The following is a 22,126-nucleotide window of genomic DNA, read 5'->3' on the forward strand; positions in this document are numbered from 1 at the left end:
ATCTTACACAGAATATATAAGGTACCAAGAAAGTAAGGCTTTCCCAATTAGTGGCAAAGATAAGACTAATACTCAATATATTGCAAAGAGCATTCTGTAAATAAGGAAAAGGAGACGCAAGAAAGTCACGCATCATGTATAAGATTCACTTTTAATGAATTGGTAGTCGTGCGAATTCGAGCATTACATACAAGAACTGATGTTTCTATAGAGCTATGTCTATTTGAACAAAACTAGATTCTCAAAATACAACATAAACCTGGACCAATTCGTTTTTCCCCTCTGCAAATTATCATATTCTGATCAAATAAAGCTTAATGGAATCCTTGCTTCCCCACAGATGCAGTGTTCCCGTAAATGCTCAGGATGGTATCTTAGCTGCCTAGCCACAGTTCCAAGCGGTTCTTGATAGCCTGGATTAAATGGATTTACATATCACAATACAGAAAGGTTTACCCCACAGAGAAAAAACTCATCTCCATCCTGGAATCTCTTTACAACCGGCAGAGGTGCAACATTAAGTAACAGTTCTTAACAAGGACCAGGTGTCAGAAGGAAAGAACACTACAGTTCTTTCCCTGCAATGAAATCTGTTGCTCTGGCTTTCCCACACTCCAGGACCGTGAGAAATAGAAAACCAACACCTGAGACATGCAATCTGCTTGGAGTGCATCTATTTACATGAAGCTGCTCATGGGAGCTAGTGACTCAACCAGGTATGGATTTCACAGAGAGGAAAAGAGGTGTCACACCATTAGAGACTTCACCAATTGAAAAAGAGTAGCTCAAGATTATATTGCAACATCATCGTGAAACATTTAACTTTCTTAAGAAAGTTTAAGTTTAAAATGTATTATCCCCCTGCAGCTCAATATGTGTGAACTCAGATGGGTTTTCCAATCTGATTTAATCCCTGAGCAGCTATGTTAAAAATTAACTTTTTAAAAAGCCCAATAGAAAACTATTGTATTAAAACTACCAGAATGTTACAGTGATAAACATATTTCTGTACAGAAACATTAAACATTAAAGCTAATTAGAAGCTATTTACATTTACTTAAAAGCTATTTATCCCTTATTCCTGTTCAGAAAAATATATATTTTCCAGAAACTCTTCAGGAACACAAAAAACACTGGACACAAGTTATTCTAAGTTTTACTTGCCCCAGAGAGATTTTGCTGAAGAACATGATAAATCACCCCATTCCCAATGTTTCACCAGCATGATGAAATTTTTATTAAAAATACGACATTTTCTTTTATCAAGTCAGATTGAACATCCTAGGCCTATATTAAATAAATGAGAAAAATATTCTTTAAAAACCATTTGAAAAACTTTTCAGAAAGTCAGTGGCAGTAAAAACCAGTCAATCTGAGGAAGAATCAGCTAAAAGTCTAAGTATGTAATATGATAGGGCAGCGATCTTCAACCAGTGTGCCACAAGCATTTTCTTTTAAGATTTTATTTATTTTCAGAGAGAGGGAAAGAAAGGGAGAAAGTGAGGGACAGAAACATCAATGTGTGGTTACGTCTTGTGTGCTCCCCACTGGGGACCTCGCCTGCATCCCAGGCATGTGCCCCGACTGGGAATTGAACTGGTGACCCTTCGGTTCACAGGCCAGCACTGAATCCACTGAACCACACTGGTCCAGGGCAAGAATTTTTAAAGCATGCAATACCTGACTATTTAGTCAGAACGCTGACCTCTTTTCCTTATGTTGTCAAATTTTAAAAAATGTCAACAGCCAACAAAACAAATAAATATACCTATTTTTTGGTCAAATTAGCAAAAAATGTATTTTTTATGTGCTGAAGAATTTTAGTAATTAGTTTATGTGTGCCATGAGATGAAAAAGGTTGAAAATAGCTGAGATAGGGTATACAGGATCTGTTGAATCCTATTTATCCTAAACATAAATATTTCTAACAGAATTAAATCACAAGTGCCCTGAACACCAGATAAAAGCTTGACTTCTCAGGGCCACAGCTAGTGCTGGAAAGCCTGGACCAGACTTGGCAGACACAGATGTGGAGAGATGAGGCCTGGAGTGGGGAGCTTCCGCAGGCTGGTCTCGGAGTACAGGTCACCGGATCCACAGCAAAGAGACTGCCCACTGTTTCTGACGGATCTCTCAGTTTGGCCCTTTGCACATAAACTGTATGAACACTTTGTTAAATAATGACCAAAATACTACACATATGTTTAGACCAATTAAGCACATTAAAAGGGCTAAATCTTGGCTACTTCTAGGACAAGACATTAATTTACCTTTGATAAGTAAATATCTAAGGAGAACCTTTGATGTCTTTTTCCCTTCTCAAAAAAAAAGGGGGGGTGGGATATGAAGAGATTGAGAAGACCCTCTAATTCCCTTTGGGAAATGTAGAAACTAAGGGTTAGAGAGTGATGATTGGTCAAGTTAGGGAGTAACAAAGCCATATTGTCTTCAAAGAAGGAAGAAGATAAAGACAATAAATAAGATGCTGAAATATAACACCAGATGTGGTGGACAGGATGAGTCAGTACCGTCTGGTTCTTGTGGACCTTCTGTCTCCCCACCTCCCTGCCCCCACCAGCCCTCTGACCAGGGACCCTGCCAGAAGAAAAATGGCTGAGATGTTGCACGGAGCCATTCCTTACACTCACTTATGTGGACCCAGTTCCAGAGAAAAATATCAACTGAGTATCCTGGAGGCCACTGCCCTCCAAGGTCAATTGCCCATGTTTATACTTGACATGATTCAGAAGATACAAATCAGCCTTCACCCAGGAAACCTCCATGTCTCCTGAAAGGGCAGGTGAGGACACCTGCCACAGAAGCACCAAGATGGAAGATGCACAGCTCATCAGCCCACAAGTGCTCCTTCACTGCTCTCTGCTTGGAGGCAGCAGGGGTCCACTCCCTGAGGAGGAGGTTCTGCCGGGGCGGCCAGGCCACGAGGTAAGGACAACAGCACCTCCCTCCTGAAACATCTACAGATGTCAATTTCTTAGGTTTTTCTATTAAAAAATTTCTTAGACAAACATTAAAATAGATCCAAGGACAAACTTGAGCTTTGTAACCTCCTATGGTCCCCTTCTAGAAAGTCCCCCTTAGCCTTGAGGACCTGGGGGATTTTGTTGTGCTCAATTCACGTCATGTAAAGTGTGGCAACACCAAGCCGACATTTTGTTGCATGTTCACCGTGGGCTGCACAGCTCTGGGCACTTCCATTTTCTCTAAACCTCACGACCCCAACCCTACAAGTTTTATTAGCTTCCCCATTTGGCACATGAGGAAACTGAGGCTCAGAAGTTAACTACGTTCACCCAAAGTTGCCTAAGCAAGAACCAAAAGCATAATTTTGATGTTTCAAAGGTATAAATAGTGGTGCACGCCTACATGGTTCAGTCTAAGGAATTTAGACATTAAAGAAAGACACCTATGAGCTCCAGGATGTTGGGCATGTTCCGCTACATTAAAACCTGCCGCCTCACTAGGCACCAGGTGGGAAGTCTGCTGTCGGGATGGCTGTGGTCCCAGCTCCCAGGCCCCAGTTCAGGCAGCAGCCTGGGGTGGCTCAGTTTCTGGCACTTCTCAGCTTCCTCCGGAAGTACTCCGGGGCGGCCTCATACAACCACTCGGCGTCCACCACGCAGAGGTCTCGCATGTAGCACTTGTTAGTGTGGAGCAGCTCAGTGTACACGACGCAGGCAGGCTTGCAGTGGAAGAGGACGGAGGAGGGGTGGATGGCCACCGGCTGGTGAGTGTCTGTGGTGGCATAGGTACCGTCTGGCTGAAGCTCAGCAGTGCTCATGAAGAGGCTATGAGCCAGGCAGCGACGGACATTCTCCATGTCCCCTCGGGATGACATGATTGGCATTGACATCTGTTTCAGGAGGAAGTGAGAATTGGAAAAGACCCCAAACATAAATGCTGCTCAGCACTGCACAGTATTGCCAGTCAGGGCTGGTTTTCTCACATGCCTTGGAGATCAAGAGACCAGCATGGGCAGGGGAAGAGGCCCAGTTGAAGGAGGGCGCACTGAAAACAGAGAAACCGCAGCCTGGGCAAGTTGGGACCAGGAGGGAGACGAGCACAGAAGGTGCCCAACCACAGACAGATTAGGTGACCTGGCACCTACCCCCTCATGGTAATATCTGCCAGGGCATTCCTGGAAGGAAAGGCCTTTCCCTCTGACTTTGACTACGTCTTCATCTCCTCTGATCCGTCTCACACAGTGCCGCCCAGTAATCTTCCTATAGCACAACTCCAGTCATTTCTCACCCGCTGAAAAGCCTTCACTGTTTCTACTGCTCCTGGCAAAGCAATCCGAGCTTCCAATTGTGAAGCTGTGAATGAGCCCTCTGAGCATCCTGGGTCCTCCAAACTCAACTGCCTTCTCTCTCCTAGGCCCGTTCCATGACGGTGCCTTCACATGTGCACTGCCAGGGCATAAACCACCCCCTGGTTCCACAGTGGAAGTGTTAGCCCTCAGTCTCCTGGACCTTCTACCCCATGTCATCTTATACCCCAGGCTGCAGATGAACCAACCAGTGGTATACACTTGCCTGACGCACACAGGCCAGTTTCTCACTTCTAGGTATTTGGGGTCTGAGTGTGGGAAATCCGAGCAATCCCTCTTATTGTCCTAAGTGGGAGGCTAGGGAAAGCAGCCTTACTGTGTGTGCCAAGGCAGTGGTGAGCAGCGAGAAGGAAGCATGCAGAAAGCAGCCAAAACAAGAGGCCAAGCAGGCCCAGAGAAAGCTGCCTTCGCTCCTGCTGTCCTCTTCTGGTTCTTCATTCCACTCCCTGTGGGGCTGGACTATTTCTTGCCTGTAGGTTCCCAGAGATGCCCTCCCACCCCCACACTCCTTTTCCCTTTTAAGGTGGTTCAGGGTGTTTTGTTCTTTGCAATCAGTTGATTCTGGCCTGAGGAAGACACTAACTCCTCATCTGTCAGTAGCTCAGTATCACCACCTCCAGGAAGCCCAGGGCCCTACAGCTAAGTAGTGTCTCCTTGCTGGCTGCCAGCTGTACCACTCACTGTCTGGGTGATTTGGGGCAACTTACTTAACTTCCTTAGGCTCTACTTTCATCACTGGTAAAATGGAAACAGTAACAGAATCAACCTCATAGGGAGGAAGTGAGGATTAAAAATATGGCAATCATATGAAAAGTGTTTAGAATGGTAGGTCTGTAAGCCTCCAGGACCTTGACCATATCTGGCATGTAAAGAGGCCTGATCAGCCATTGAAGCTTCTAAAGTCAGAACTAATGGAGAAGCACCATTTCTACTGTCATTAATAAACTGAGAAAACTGACTAAGCTGAGATGATCTGGCTGGAAAACTGTTCAAATGCAAGATGGGTTTGGGAAAATGTGTAAAATCAGAACACATCAGGCTACTATGAAAAGAAATCGCTTTAGTGTTAACAACAGGCCACTGGCATCAGACGCAGGCTGGGTACAGGCAACAACTCTCCTAGCAACTTGCAGAGCGTCTGCACTGCGGGGCTGTCTCAGAAGAGGACTGACACCCACACACATTCACCAGAGTTGTTATGACAGCAGATAGTGGGCACTTCCATGCTCAACAACAGGAGATGCTGACATAATCTCCCTTCCACCTCCGAGGTAAAATGTCAAGTGTCAGGCAGTCATGCCCTCTAAGAGGGAAAGTAAGCTAACAGAAAACTTTCTGGTGGATGATTTGGCAATAACTATCAAGACCTAAATTCACCATCCATGAATTCAATTCACCATTCATTCTGTGCGTACCAGGCCACACACATATACTGTGTAGGAGGCTGGGCATTATGACAGAATCTAAACCACCACTATTAGGGGCCTGGTTAAGTAAAATGTAGTGGATACAATGAAATGCTATGAGGTCACTAAAAAGGAGAGACACACATATAGACCATGAAAGACAGCCCAGACCCATTAAGTATTCAAGAAGTCTACCAAGTGGGAAAAATGAGCTACAAACAAAATGTGTATCGTATTTTAAAAAATTTTTATTTATTGATTTTAGAGAGAGAGAGAGAGAGAGAAACACTGATGTGTTGTTCCACTTATTTATACATTCATTGGCTGATTTTTGTATGTGCCCTGACCGGAGATTGAACCTGCAACCCTGGTGCATCAGGACAACACTCTAACCAACTGAGCTACCTGGCCTGGGCTCATATTTATTTTCTGAAGAAAATTTTATACATGTATCCATGTGTATGTACATACACACACAGGAAAAAATCCTAGAAGGATTTATACCAGACTGTTAATAGAGGTTTATCTTTTGAGGGGCAGTATTAAGGGAGACTGAAATTTTCTACATTATATATCACTATTTTCTGCATTGTATCAATTTATAATAATTATGTACTACTTATGTAACCTGAAAATAATAAACATATTCCTATTTTAAAAAATCTTAGGACAAGCCCTGGCTGGTGTAGCTCAGTGGACTGAGCACGGGCCTGTGAGGCAAAGGGTCACCAGTTCAATTCCCAGTCAGGGCACGTGCCTGGGCTGTAGGCCAGGTCCCCAGTAGGGGGCACATGAGAGGCAACCACACACTGATGTTTCTCTCCTTCCTTTCCTCTCTCTCTAAAAATAAAAATCTTAGAAAAAGAAAAAAAATCTTAGGACAAATTCTCATAACATTGTAAAATATTTTTAAAGTTTACAGAAACTGGGTATAAATTATATACAATGTAACTACGTATGTAAAAAACATTTAAAAGCAGGACTACAAGGAAACAGACCAAAATGGTGAGGTAGAATTGTGTGTAACTTTTACTTTCTTCGTTACTTTAAAATTTTCTTGCAACAAGAGTTTCTTTTGTAATCACTATTATAAACAATTAAAATTTTTTCACCTAGAGAAACGTATCAGCTTAGTCCCCCAAAGAAGGAGTAGAAAGAATACCTTTAAGCAGATATCCCTCAGCTGTGCTCTGACTTCAGCTACTAGCATCATATTCTTGCTGTTGATAAAATTCTCTTTGCACCAGTCCTGAATAGGAGAAAAAGAGATCACAATCCTGTCATTTCTATAGTGAAATTAACATAATTTTTAGAACATAGTTGAATTTAGAGAGAAAACTTCAGTTGTCACAAATATAAAAAATATCTTTAACAAAAAGCATAAATCATAAGGAAAAATATCAATAATTTAAAAAATAAAACAATTTTTTCTTATGTCAAGTCACCATGAAAATGCTACAGACTAAGAGGTTTACATCACTATACCTAATAAAGGTATTAAACCAGAATATGTTAAAATATAAAGCTCCTACAAATCAGTAAGAAAAACACCAATAATCCAGTAGAAAATGGACAAAGGCAATGAACAGACAACTCACAGAAGATTTACTAGAAATGACCAGTAACCAATGCACTTATGTAAGGATTCTCAGTCTCGAGGAATCAAGGCAAAGCAACTTAAACAGCTGAGATACGATTTCACATCCATCAACTTGACAAAATTTGTCATTTCAACTAAGTGTTGGAGATGGGTGTGGCAATGGAAACTCTTATACATCACTACGGGAAGTACAGAGATGCTGACAGCTTTGGGGAGCCACACGCTAGCCTGGTGAAGCTGGATGTAGCTACCAGAGACCAGCAGGCTCTCTTCTGAGTCTCGGTCCCTGAGAAATGCTCCCCCTTGGGCGAAAGGAGACCTGCGTAGGTGTTCACTGTAGTGGTGGAAGTGCAAACAGGCTGCCACAGGGCAGTTGAAGAAAACAGCTGCAGTATCCAATGAAGTGAAAGGATGCTCTCTAGGCCACGGGAACACACTTCTACATCCGGACAGTGGTTCCACAGGGAGAGACAAATAGAGCAAAATGCTCACAACTGCTAAAAGTGGATGGTGGCTTTTTTCTTTAATTAACTGCATTAAAATGCAAAGTTAAAGCACACACACTAGGGCACAATTACTGACTATACTGATAAATGAAACAATATATTGCCATTTTCCATCTTGGTCCAAAGAGCTGAATTGTCATACAAGCAAAAAAAAGTACTACAAAGACAGGGCAGCTGGGGAAAAACCCATTTTGTAGCTAAGAGACTGGTCACTAGGTACCGAACTAACTTAAGTATGAGTTAAACACAAGTAGAGTGAAAGGCAGGAATCACATTTCTCCCTGGTACCATCCCTGAACGCAGATGTCTCTGAAATGACATCTGACATTCTTTTTGTAGCTCTTTAGATGATTCAGCCAAAAACAAAGGTCCACATGCCTGAAAAGAGGTATCACTTGAGAAAAGGAACAGCACAAGACTCACCTTATTTCTGCCTATGTTTTTGAAGGTCCGGTAGATATTGAGCAGGGTAATGTGGTCGCCCTCGCTGGATATGAACTTCTTCCGGACACCCTGCACCTCATCCCGCCGGGAGGGAGGGTTGTAGAGAACACTGTCCACAGACAGCAGGGAGACAATGGTCAGTATCTCCTCCGTACAATGGAATTTGGGGGACAGGAGGATGGTCTGCAAATCAAAATTATAAATCACATTAACCAAAATTCTTCCTAGCTTCTGAACACAGTATTTTTGTATATCGCATTTGCAGCTTCCTTTCTTAGGTGTTAAAGGGCAGATTTTCTAAAACCATGACTGTGCATTAACGTTACTTGACTTTTTTGCAAAACAATTGCCTTTCCTACAGGATTCCCAATTCCTTGTGGATAGCTCATGATTTAATGAGTTCTAATCCCACACAGAATATAAATCAGTGTCAGACACAAAGCCGGAGTGGAAAATTATGTAGGAGAATAGTGAAGATTAATCCAGAAGCACTGGGTTTAGAAGTCTACTTTGGGATGGCTAACCTGTAATGTACAGAAAGGGGACTGAAGAGAGGGTATCATTTACTTTGGCAAATTTGGGTTCTAAAGGAAATGCTGCCATCTTTCTTCCAATTGGAGTCAGGGTAAGCTGGTCGTCCTTACGTTCAAGAGCACCCAACAGGTCCAGTTGGGCAATGGCCGCCTGAACATGATCTGAAGAAAAAGAGTCAAAAAAAAATCAAAGAAAGAAGTTGCAACTAGTTCAGTGCTTCTGGGAGCTTGATAACTTGACAACTGATCAAACCACAGCAAAGATCACAATGACCACTGACCCCAACATACTTTCAAAGCTGTTAATGACACATCACTGTCTTCAGTTCAATTCCCTTTTGAAAGAATGGTTGGTAATTTGGCAATATGTATGTAAATTTCAAATCCAGCCATGTCTCACTTAAGAATTGCACCCACAAAAATAATTTTTTTAATAAATAAATAGAAAAGAATTCACCCACAGATGAGCTCATACAAAGGACAGGGACCTGTATCTCCAGAAACACACTCACAGCCATGGACACACCAGGGACCCCTGGCGAGAGGGCCACGGCTTACTAGTCATTCTTTTACGCTTTCTGAATTTAGAACCATGTAAGTACATCACCTATTAAGGAATAAAAAAGCTCTCCTAAGATGTAATAACTGTATATATACTGAGAGGAAACAACTTGTGAAGTATATTAGGTGCAAAGAGCAATGTGCAAATATCTCAGTCAACAGGAAGATGGCAAAGCACATTTTGGTTTACTCAGAATGGAACAGCATTCAGTGGTGAAAACATACCAACACAAGTAAACCTTACAAAACAGAATGAATGAAAATGGAAAGTTACTGAAGAATGACACCGAAACATGCAAATGAAAACGACACATTCAGGGATACATATCCAAAGAGTTACACAGTATAGAACAGCACGAGAACTACAAACGCAGAGTGGGCGGGTGGTTACCTTGAGGGAGTGGGAAGGAAGCACTGGGGCAGGGAGGAGTCCAGGCCGCCGTGAGGGGCGCACAAGTGTTGGTTTTACTGTTCCCTCTACCTTACACGTGTGTTCTTCCTTTGTGTGCAGGAATTTAGCAATGAAAAAAAATACAGTATTTTTCTTTTTTGCTTTCTCTTTTTATTATATCTGTGTGAGAGGATGGATGCTAACTGAACTTATAAGAGGTAATTATTTCATATTCTATGTAACGCCAATTACTATGCTAGTTACCTTAACTTAACCAGTGATGTACCATATTTTTTGGACTATAAGATGCTCCCCCTTCCCCCCAACCCAAAATTGGGAGGAATAATGGTTGTTAATGCTGCTGAGTTTTGTTTACATTTATATTGGTGAAATGTTATGTTATTTATGTTATTAAATATTTTACATTTTTTGCTTCAAAATCTTTTTTCCTATTTTCCTCTAAAACCTAGGTGTATCTTATGGTTCGAAAAATACAGTATGTCATTATATCTCAAAAAATCTGGAAAAAATAGGTGTAGAACAGTGCACAGCATGTATTGCTGTTAGCATTATAAAACTATATACACTTGCATATGTATATTTTCTCTAGAAGGCAACTAGAACATAGTCATGGGGTTATTTGAGGGATGGGAAACTAAGAACCTGAAGATCAGGGGTAGGACCCTCGTGTACTCATCAATTTTTACTTTTTTTTTAAAAAGATTTTATTTATTTATCTTTAGAGGGGAAGGGAAGGAGAGAGAGAGAGAGAAATATCAATGTATGGTTGCCTCTCATGTGTCCCCTGATGGCAACTGGCCTGCAACCCAGGCATGTGCCCTGACTGGGAATCAAACCATGATCCTCTGGTTCGCAGGCCCACGCTCAATCCACTAAGCTACACCAGCCAGGGCTCAATTTTTACTTTAAAAGAAAATTGAGCCCTGGCCAGTGTGGCTCAGTGGATTGAGTGCTGGTCTGTGAACCAAAGGGTTGCTGGTTCAATTCCCAGTCAGGGCACATGCCTGGGTTGTGGGCCAGGTCCCCAGCTGTAGGTACGAGAGGCAACCATACATTGATATTTCTCTCCTTCTTTATCCTTCCCTTCCCCAAAAAGAAAATTGAATTTCTTCATTTAATAAGGAGAGAGGAAAAGAAAAAAAGGAAAATCATGGGTTGAAGAGATGTCAAATGCCAAGCTACCATCATTAGCAAGATCCCAATTACTTCTTCCTTATGGAGAGATCAGTGAGGGAGAGGAACTGATCAAACTCTAGTCAAAAGCAAAGAACTTGACCTTCTCAGTCCTTTTGCTGGCAGAAGTACAATCTCTGCATAACTCTTGGACCCCCTCAACTGCTTTCAAAGGCTCCTGTGGTCCAGGAACCAACTGGGAGTCCCTCTAGGAAGCCACCTTTTCTGGCCTGGGAAGGTGCCAATGGCTCTGAATCTGTCCTTCCATGATTCTGAGACACTTCTCTGGCAGTCAGTGTTGTTCTCCACCAGATTAAACCCAAGGAGACCTCTAAAATGCTTCTGAGAGTCCATTTGCTGTCGTTTGCCTACTTGTACACTGTCCACTCCACTGAAGAGTCCACTCACCGGGAGATGGTTTGGACATGAAGTCAAAGGTGAGCACGTTGGGGACTTTCATCGCTAGCAGCTGCAGCATCACACTCGCCAGGTTACACCTATGAAGAGTGAGGGATGTGTGCTGTTCACTTGCCTTGGTCCTCCAGCCAGTGGGTCAGAGCCATCCCTACTAAGAAGTGTTAGAACTGCAACTCTGGGAAGACCTCAGCAAGCAGGAAAGTGAGATGGGGGAGAGATGGCAGGAGTGTGGGGGCACCTTGGGCCCACCTTTGGATTTCCGGCACGGTCATCTTCTCAAACTTCTCAAACTCATCCTCTGTGTACAGCCGGTAACAGATGCCACTGTCCTCTCTGCCAGCGCGCCCTGTGCGTTGCCAGGCCTGGGTCTTTGACACCCGCTGCACAGCTAACACTTCCAGGCCACTGTCTGGAGAGAGAAGGGCCCATATCAGTGCCTTGCTCATCACACAGAAACTGTTTCCACAGTGTGGACAAAATGAAGCATTGCTTAGAACACCAGTGATCCTTTCTGTAATACATGAGTCCCGAAAAACTCAAGGCTAATCCGGAAAGCACAAAACCAGGCTGTTTTGCAGCAAACCAAGGCCTTGTAGTGGACAATACGTGAAATCTGTTATCAAAAACATCACAGAAACTTTAGGCTTGTAGCAAGGGGCCAGGGAGAAACTTTCAGAGCTCTGACTGAGAACATAGGGTGACAACCACCCCAGCTGGCCCAGGACTTGGGACTTTCAGTGATAAAACCAGCACATTCTCTGGCAAAGCAGGATGGCTGTCACCCTATCCATCAATGGCTCAGAAATGACATGCCTCCAGACGCTGTACACTGTATCCTCCCTTCCACCTCTGCCACGGAAGAGAGACAGTTTGATGTTGTTATTCCTAGGAGTAAATGAAACAAATTTTCTGAATAAAGATGTACTCTGTTCCAGGCACCGGAGACCCAGGCCCTTTCAAATGTTCTAAGGGTAGTGCATTTCAATTAAATATATGGGAGTGATAATTTCAGCTGCCTCAATTCCTCTGCAGAATAAAGCAAGGCACAAAACAGACATGAAGAACAATGATGGAAGCAAGTGTCCCACTGAACATTCTCAGAAAATAGCTAGGGCCCCACCCAGCCTAGGGAATCTGGGGAAACCTGGAGTTCGACCTGGCCATGCTCAAACATGACTTCTGATGAGAGCCTTTGATGTGAGATCAGCTGCCACCATTCTCACCCAACTGCTGACAGGGTTTCAGACCTCGCTCCTGAACCTCTGTGCTCCCAAGTTTGTTAAACCTCACCTTCTCTTTCTACTCTGCCTTTCTGTCTCACATTCCTGCCTCAGGTCCCCTTCCTGGACCTGCTTCTGGACAGTCTCACTTCTGATGCCTGCCACCCAAATCTCAGTTAGTCACAAACATGAAATGCCCATTGTGGGGAAGGTGGGGACTTCAGGAAACTCCGTGGTTGCTCACGACACACAGAAGAGACATCATGAGCTACAAATTCTCACCAGGGTTATACTTCTTTGCTTTAACCATGCCCGTGTCAACTACATATTTTATTCCTGTAATAGTTATGGAGGTTTCAGCGATGTTGGTTGAAATGATCACTTTGCGAAAGCCCTAAAAGGAGGAAGAAAACCAAAAAGCCATATGACACACATATGATTCAGAAGTTTTAAAACATATTTCTCACCATTAATTTCCATAATTGACTCATGATCAAGAAAAGATGACTCTGTTATTATTAATGAGTTACTAATATTGATGGTCATTAAACTGGGTGGGAGAGAGGGGCTGTTCTTGTCTTAAAAGCTCATTTTGAGGTGATGAGATGTAGTGGGACAGGCGCAAGATTCAGATGCAGGTAGATGTGGATGGGGCCAGGTACTTACTGTGTGCCCTTTGAATAACTGTCACTTCACTTGCCTGGGCCTCAGTGTTTATAAAATGGGGTCATAACCTACCTTGCCACTTCTTGAGAAGATGAGAGACAGCGTATATGAAATGTCGGCACAGTGCCTGGCACAGTACGGGCCCCCAATAAATGCCATCATGGACACATGCAGCTTGTTATGCTGGACCTTCCGTGAGTCACTCATTTGCCTTTTAGCTTTTGCCTGTGTACTCTCTTTCACCTTGACAACTGTTTCCCCGTTCCTAACATGAGCATGCTGCATCTGTAGCTACATATTATATTCCTGCAGCTTTTCACCCATGTATCTGGTGCCTGAGCACCCCGTCCCATACAGTCCATATCTGGAGTCTGGTGACGGGCATACCCACAGGCCTCCAAGGGAGAAGGCTGGACAGAGGAGGTGGTGCACTCACCTTTGGGGCCCCTTGGAAGACACGGAGCTGCTGAGCATAGGGCAGGGAGGCGTACAGGGGAAGGACCAGCATGGAGGGGCAGCCATCTGGGAGGTGCTTTGCAATGTCTCGGCAGGTCTTGCTCATTGCTTCAATTTCCTCCTGACCAGTGAGGAACACCAGGATGTCTTGAGAAGAAGGGGCTTCCTATCGAAAAGTTAAAGTGGGATTAGTATTGCAAATGGAAGAACAGCCAAGTGTTAACACACTTATTCACCTAATCTTTCTCTGAAGTTTGTTCAGAAGTATTTGTAAAGTGCTTGTTTTGTTTTGTATTTGTTTTGATGACAAAACAATTAAAAATGTTTAATACTAATAAGTATATGTATATATGTTAATATATGAATATAGTTTTAGCCCAGTAGCAACAGGAAAAATCTTCAGAGGTACACACAGAAAGGATATGATCTAAAATAGTCTCGAAATGTCATCAGTGGGAGGACTCATCAAAGCCATCATTCATGAAAAAGCCTCACCTCAAGTTGGCTTTTGGAAGTAAGTTAAACAAGGCAGATTGACCTTCTTCAAATACTATCAAGATGACAATAAAGGTATGAGCCCAGAGAGACAAGGACAACAGAAGAGGATAGAAGTCTCAACCCATTTCTCAAAGGTGGAAGAGAGGGTGGAGGGCGTGAGCAACTTGGCTGGGCAGGGGGGATTCCAACCTGGGTGCCGGCTACTGGGAATAGTGACGGGAGACATACCAATATCCCAGAGAAGCCAGAAAGGCTCAGGACTTGGGCACAATACAGAGGTGGGTTGTGGGAGGGTGACTATCCAGGGACTGGCTCAAAGTCTGAGTATAGTGTGGTTAGAGCTCCGAGGCCCACTCTCGACCCAATGCAGCCAGGAGGCAGGGAAGACCCAGGGTGCAGTAATGGGATTCAACACAGGAGGATGGCAAAGGGAAGAGCCAGGATGACAACTACACAGCAGCCCAGGAGAGCAAGCTATTCTGAGCAGAAAAGCAGCATAAAGGACTCTGGGAAAAGTGGAATAGGTTTGAACACATAAGAAATATTCGTGATCGGCATATGACAGACTTTGGAACACTTGGGGCAAAATTAGCCATACATACATAGGAAACATACAACTGTGTGTACCAGGAACAAGGCATTGAGATGGTACACTGCTAGCAATGTAGGGTATAATATTGTAAATACTGATACTTGATTTAAAACACATTGTGATATAATTATGTTGAGAGGATGAAGGTAGAGGAGATGCAAGAGGTAGAGGAGGAGTATTTCTGAATCCTTATCTACCATGGTAAGGAATTGACACATAATTCCTAATATCAATATCAACAGGTTATTTTATTTTATTTTATTTATTTTTAAAGATTTTATTTATATATCTTTAGAGGGGAAGGGAAGGAGAGAGGGAGAGAAACATCAATGTATGGTTGCCTTTCGTGCGTCCCCTGCTGGGAACTGGCCTGCAGGGAACCGGCCTGCAACCCCGGCATGTGCCCTGACTGGGAATCGAACTGCGATTGTCTGGTTTGCAAGCCCGTGCTCAATCCACTGAGCTACACCAGCCAAGGCTCAACAGGTTATTTTAGAAAAACTAAGGTAATATCCAGGGGAAATAGCTAAGAAATTGAAAGTGGTTACTCTAAAGAGCAGGATCTGATATGAGGAAGTAAAAATAACTGCTGGTTGTTTTTTTTTTATGAGCCTTTTGGAATTAACTACTTAACTCTTTAAACTTCAAACTGCATGTGCATTGCTTAGGTTAAAATAAAAATGAATTTTAGTCCCAGCTGGTGTGGCTTAGTGGATTGAATGCTGGCCTGCGAACCAAAGGGTCTCCAGTTCGATTCCCAGTCCAGGGCACATGCCTGGGCTGCGGGCTAGGTCCCCAGTAGGGGGTGCACAAGAGGCAACCACACATTGATGTTTCTCACCCTCTCTTTCTCCCTCCCTTCCCCTCTCTCTGAAAATAAATAGACAGACAGATAGATAAATAAATAAATAAAATTAATTTTGACAAGTTTGCTCTAGATTTTTTAGAAAGCTAAAGTAAAAACAGTCAATTTTATACAAATTAAACAAAACTGAGGTGATTTACTCACTCAAATTTTAAGTAAATGTTTAATAAAATGAGAAGGGATTTTGAAATATTTCTGTAGTACGGATTTTTTTTCTTTTTAAAGAAAATTCTAAATTGGAAGCCATTATTAAGTCAACACAAACTTTTTTTAAGGTTTATTTTTTGGAGAGAAGGAAGGGAGAGAAACATTGACGTGCGAGCAAATCATTGACTGACTGCCTCTCACACAACCCCAACCAGGGACCGGGCCCTCAACCCAGACATGTGCCCTGACCAGGAATTGAACCAGTGACATTTCACTTCGCAGGCTGGCACTCAACCCACTGAGCCACACCAGCCAGGGCCCAACTCATTTTTTTAATACGAGGTAGAAAATACCAGAAAACCTCACAAGTAGCAAAGGAGGCAGTGTTTTATAAAACTAACTTCAGTGTACTGGGTGGTTCTTACTGGGGGTTATGATAAAAAAAGTTTGTAAGCCACTGTTCTCACATACGGAAGTTTTCTGGCTTAGCTAGGGAAAGATGCCAGGCAGAGTTGAATTATTTTTAGAGAAAATAAGAGACACTGAAAAAAGGATAAAAACCTGGACATGGAAAAGGAATTCCTGACTCATCTTAATGGCATGGCTCATTAAGCTGTTTCATTCAGTAGCTTTTCTTTCCAGGACTGCATACTCTACCAACTGTAAAATAAAACAGACCTTTTCAGGAATCAGCACCCCATCCCATACCTGGTGAATCTGGAAGACTGAGACAAGTGCGGCGTGCAGGTAGTCTGTCTGAGGTTGTTTGGTGTAAAAAATCTGGATTGGATGCTGCCGACCCTCCAGGTAGAGGACAGGGGCTCCATTGAAGTACTGAGAGAACAGGTCCACATCCATTGTAGCTGACATCACAATCACCTAGGCAAGAGAAGGAAGACAAACATGGGAAACGAACACTGAGACAGCTGTTCTTTGTCCCTTTCAAGATCTGAAAGCAGGTGACGAAGCCTGTGCCACTTCCATTGTGGTTAACTTTGTCCACGACTCTGAAGCAGAAGGGGTGAAGGAGAACACGCTTAGGAAGAAATGCAGGCCCCCTTCCTAGCACGTGCTACACCTACTTTGAGTGGCAGTTTCCCCAGCTCCTTTCGTCTCTTCTGTGCAGCTTTCACCACTCCAAAGAGCACATCTGTGTGGATAGTCCGTTCGTGGGCTTCATCCAAAATGACACAGCTGTACTTCCGAAGCAGGGAGTCTGAAATTGCTTCTCGCAGAAGCATGCCATCTGTCAGGAACTTGATCCTGGTGTCTTCTGAGGTAACATCATCAAATCGCACTGTATAACCAACCTATGTGGAGAAATTATTCATTCATCAAACATATGTTGACCACCCACTATGTAACCAGCACTGTGCCAGGCACTTGTGCTACCATGGTGAACAAGACCAATATCGACCCTGCCCTGCTCCGCAGCAGCAAGCAGTCTAGTGGCTGACACAGACAATGGACATGCTCCTTTAACTGCAATTATAATAAGCATGACCAAGAATTTAAAACTAGCCTCCTACTGCCAGCTACTTAATAGTTTCAAGTGAAGCTATGTTACACATATGAAGAGCTGTCCAAGATGTTTTTAAGTAAAATGCATAAACACACACACATACACAAATAAATTTGACTTATATACAAGTCTGGGACTCATTCTCAATACCCACATATATGCTAGAAAATGCTTACAATTTTTCTAGAAAGACATAAGAGATTTAACAGAGATTATTAAAGCCTTAAAAACACTCAAGATAACCCTGGCCCAATAGCTCAGTGGGTTAAAGCATTGTCCCAATACGCCAAGGTTGCGGGTCTGATCCCTGGTCAGGGCACATACAATAAGTGGAACAAGAAATTGATGTCTCCCTCTTTCTCTAAAAATTAATAAATAAAATAAAAAACAATGCTCAAGGAAAACAAGTAATTTATGCAACTTGCCAACAGATTTTGAAAGCAAAGCAAATCAGACTGATAGCCCGTCAGACCCTCTGATCTCTTAGGAACTGGTAAAGAACTATGAGATAGGCCTACATGATTGTGGCAAGAAAGAAGCTCACTATGTATAAGAAAGCTTGTTCAGAAAATAAATGGCAGGGGAGGGAGAAATGTTCATAAAGAGGGAAATCAGGTACCAGCTTCCCAAGTTCAGTTCTCTTCTCATCTGAGACTCTAGTAGCAAGAGAGATGGCAGCCACGCGACGAGGCTGGGTCACAGCGATGACACCCTGGCGGCCAACACCCGCTTCATAGAGGTACTGAGGGATCTGAGTTGTCTTCCCTGAGCCCGTTTCCCCTACAAAAGAAAAAAGTCTCATCTAAATGTACATCGAAACAAATTTACCAAACAAATGTATCAAAGAAAAAGATAAAAGAAAATGCTCTAAGTTGACACAGTCACAAGAACCTGATCCTCACAAACACTGTTGGTGGAGTGGTTATTGGGATTGATTCTCAGGAGGCCAGATTTATCAGAAAAATCTTTAAAATGTTTATACCCTTTGACCTACAATTCCACTTGCAGGAACTGATTCTAAGGAAATGATTCAAGATGTACATAAATATATAACTTCAAAGATGTTTTATTCCACTTCATGAAAGCAAAAACTGGAAACAATATAAACACTCATCAATAGGTATAGTAAAAACATAAAACAAAATACAATGTACTCTTCAAAAGAATAAGTGAGATTTGTATGTTCTGACACGGGGCATCCATTCATACACGGCTGTCATAACGACTCCTCACCATTCCCTAGCCTCTGCCTTTGCCCCCATTCTCACTGTCTGCCTGGAGAACCCTACAGCATGCATTAGACCTCAACTCCGTCCCGTGGGGCTGCGCTGGCAGCCTCCACTGTGCTCCGTAGTGCCTTGTTCATCACCCTTCCAGCTGACTACCCTAAACTGTCCGGAAGTATTTAAACATTTCTATCCTCCTCCAATTCCAGAAGCTTCTAGAAGGCATAGGGCTATCTGTGTCTTCCATTGTACTTGAGCATCCTGAATATAGTAAGCACCCAATGTTATCTTCTTCCTGGTGAGTTCCTTTAGCAGTACCTCCTGAGAAGCTGTAGATCTTTTCCCTCTTTGCTACAACTACACCTCTTTGACCTCATATTCCTACAGTCCCATTATTCTTCTGTTTTCTCCCCTCTGACTGCTCATTCTTTCAGTTCTAGGCAAGATCATGAACTAAGAATTTGGTTATTCTGCACTCCTCCTGCTGAATCCACCAGGCAAAACTCCAAACTCGGATGAGTGTGTCTCCCTGTCCATCTCTTCTGCTCCTATCCCAGAGAACTGAGCACTGATAAAGTGAAATGACCCAACTGTGCAGAGGAGGACCTGAGTTTGTAGTGGGGCCAAATGCCCCTGGGCACCAGCATTAACATCGATCCTTTTCTTGCTTTTGCAGCCTGTCCTCTGTCCTCATCCTCCCCAAGGGCCTACTTGAGGCCCTGAAAGTCATATTCTCAGCAGAGCTCCTGCACCTATTTCATAGAAAAAGAGAAGTCCTCAAATGTGATCTACTCTACCTCCCCTTGTAAGCTTTTCTGCAGTCACACCCACTCGTGCCTCCTTTCTCCAGCCCCTCAGCCACTTGGACATCCTTCATTGTACTAAAGACCAATTCTGCTTCTAGCCCTTGTTGTCCCCCCTGCCCATGCCCCCTGACCTCAGCTCTATTAGTGCTCGCTTTCCATCTTCAGCCTCCCTCCCTACTGAGTTCTTCCCCTCATTCTATTAAGATATACTTGCAAGTTCCTCTCAGCTCCCTCTTTTTTTCCTCAAAACCGAAACCTGCTCCCACTACCTTCATTCCCTCACCTCTTACTTATTCCTTAGCCCAGTGACAAGTTTCAGCTCCTACCCACAGCTGGGCTGAAACTGAACTCAATGGGATCCACAACCGATACCTTGCATCCAAACCCAGTGGGCATTTTTGGGGTCCATGTATTACTGGACCTCATTGTTGCATCTGTACACTCCCCTCTTCTTGTAACTCTGAAATTCCTTCGACTGGTCTCCCTCTCCTCTTTGGAGGTTCATCCCCTCGGTCTTTCAGAAGTTCCTAACTTAAACGTTGGCGATCACAGCTCCTTCTAAACAGTTGCCAATTCACAACCCCGCCTTTTAGTTCGTGCACCAGGAATTACTATTATACCTCCTGTCAGACCGGACTATCTCTCACGCAGCAGGCTCTCCCCCTAGCATAGAATACCTCCCTCCGGAAGCACCTCCCCCGCCGCCTCCTCCCAGACTGGCTCAGTTCACCCTTCTAAGTTCCCAAAGACCCCAGTATGCCCTTCAACTCTTTCACACTGAAGGTGGGCCTCTGCCTAACACTTCGTTCACTCCCACTCGGCTGTGAGCACCTCCCAAGCAGGGCTATCAGACTCCGCGGCCCCACTTCGGGCCTGGCCCAGAAAAGGCGGTTAGATTCGTTGTAGAAACAAATGAAAGAGGGTTAGAGGCACCCTCTTTTAAGAAAACTGCTCGCAGAGCCAGGAACCAAGAACAAGAAAGGAACCACGCGGCCACTCACCGATGAGGATGGCGCTGTCCAGGTTTCGGAGCTGGGCCAACAGTTGCCCACGCGCCTGAAAGATGGGTAGACTCCGGCGCTGGAATTCCACAGCCTCGGGGTAGGGGCTGGCTGAGGGCTGGGCCAGGGGCGGCTGCCGCCGCCGGCCTCCTCCTCCACCAGCACTGCCCGCGCTCAGCAGCATTACCACTCGCCTCTGGGGAGGGCAGGACCCGGCGTGGCTCCCAGGCCCTGAGCCCTGCCGGAATCTCTTAGCCGGCGGAAAGCCCGCCTCCTCTGGCATGCCGGCAGGGAACGACCACCGGAGGAGCGAGGGGAGGCAGCTTTGCAGCTCTCGGGAGCAGACAGCTAGGACGCTCCGCCCCTCTCCCGCCACCTGCTAGCGGCTCCCGGCGACCACCCGAGACCTCAGGCCCACACCTAGGCTTTAGGAAAGGGACTGCAACTCCCAGCATGCACTGGGAGCTTGCGGTGGCTTTCACTTCCGGAGGTTTTCACTTCCGGAGGGCGGGGAGTGGAGCAACCGAAGTAAAGCCGGAAAAAGGCCGTGAGCGACAGCCACGGAAGACCGGGTGTTTGGTTACACTGGATCTTCCCCTTGCGTCGTAATAAAGCGATCTTTCAGTTTTAGTGTACATGTAATACTAATTCTAGTAAACATGTGTTTACTAGATAATACTAGGTATTACCACAGTAATATTCATTCTTTAAGAAAAGTGCTTAATTTCGTAAGATCAATTAGGAACCCACATCTGCGTTATTTAATCCTCTACCAGAGGTGTCCAGCCTGCGGCCAGAGGGTCCCCGGGATGGCTATGAATGCGTCCCAACACGGAATCATAAACTTACTTAAAACATTGAGATTTTTGTTTTCGTCAGTGTTTGTGTATTTACTGTGTGGCCCAGAGACGCCAAATTTAAACACCCTTGCATGACAATTTATATTACATATTAGATACTGATATTACCCCAATTTACAGATAAAGAAATAGCCTCTGAGATTAAACACATTAGATGCCACAACATTAGAATGTTGAAAAGGACATTAGTGGTGATCATTTTGTATTGCAGAAGAGGAAATCACTCTAAGATACATCCTCTAACAATCATACATTCTCAGAAAATGACTATCCCAATGGATGTGGTCTGCTCCTGCAGTACAAGCAAGGAAAGAGGAAGTTTAATGAAACTAAAATGTTTTTTTACCCTTCTTTTCCCCAACTATTTCTGCCAGACTCTGAAGTTCTCCACAGTGCTTCCCAAACCCCATCACCCAGACACCAATCAATGCAAAGATTCATAACTCCTGCAGGGAAGATAAGTTAAAACTAGTTTCTCCATCCCCTCAGAAATTCAAAGCTCTTAGATGATTTTTTTTTGATTCAGCACAGAAAGACTGGCAAGCAGCTCCTTTGTTCTGCCTACAGGAAATTATTTCCGAAGAATTCGTGGTAAGTTTCAACACATGGAGGACTTTGGGCACCCTGTGAAGTTCATCTCTGGGCAACCTTGGCAACTCATATTTGTGAACCTGTTAAAAATGCTCCTTCCCCCTTCTTCTAGGTCTGACACAATTTTCCTCCACTTGCTTACAGTATAGTGATAGGGAGTTACTGGAAATGTACATGTTGATCTTATAGCAGATATGTTTAAGAATAAATTGACAGAATTTCACTTCTTACCCTTACATATTTAGAAAGGCAATCCAACACTAAAAAGGAAAATCT

General features: G+C 43.8%; 1 protein-coding gene across 2 annotated transcripts; it reads right to left on the reverse strand.

The window, feature by feature from the left end:
* Positions 1-137: 137 nt before the first annotated feature.
* On the reverse strand, positions 138-20,832 carry DHX33 (DEAH-box helicase 33). Of its 2 annotated transcripts, none has more exons than XM_037144269.2 (12): positions 20,400-20,832; positions 17,986-18,146; positions 16,927-17,154; positions 16,553-16,723; positions 13,723-13,908; positions 12,903-13,014; positions 11,650-11,809; positions 11,392-11,480; positions 8,872-8,999; positions 8,284-8,487; positions 6,917-7,003; positions 138-3,871 (listed from the first exon to the last, which is right to left on the reverse strand). In XM_037144269.2, exons 1-12 carry the CDS (start codon positions 20,680-20,682, stop codon positions 3,563-3,565), a joined length of 2,118 nt encoding a protein of 705 aa, XP_037000164.1. In that variant the 5' UTR covers positions 20,683-20,832; the 3' UTR covers positions 138-3,562. The 2 variants fall into 2 exon arrangements, with proteins under 2 accessions (XP_037000164.1, XP_053528575.1); XM_053672600.1 differs by lacking the exon at positions 138-3,871 and adding an exon at positions 3,896-5,612.
* Positions 20,833-22,126: the final 1,294 nt, after the last annotated feature.

Source organism: Artibeus jamaicensis, unplaced genomic scaffold (assembly GCF_021234435.1).
Source record: "Artibeus jamaicensis isolate MK-2021 breed Jamaican fruit bat unplaced genomic scaffold, CSHL_Jam_final contig_777, whole genome shotgun sequence".
NCBI classification, from domain to species: domain Eukaryota; kingdom Metazoa; phylum Chordata; class Mammalia; order Chiroptera; family Phyllostomidae; genus Artibeus; species Artibeus jamaicensis.

Bases quoted from the DNA above. Each gene is read 5' to 3' on its own strand.
- DHX33 (XM_037144269.2), bottom strand. From the start codon at position 20,682: ATGCCAGAGGAGGCGGGCTTTCCGCCGGCTAAGAGATTCCGGCAGGGC. The intron at 9,000-11,391 runs GTGAGTGGACTC...CTTTTTCTTCAG, and splicing joins CATGTCCAAACCATCTCCCG to ATCATGTTCAGGCGGCCATT. The intron at 3,872-6,916 runs GTATTCTTTCTA...CTCCTGAAACAG, and splicing joins TGAGGGATATCTGCTTAAAG to ATGTCAATGCCAATCATGTC.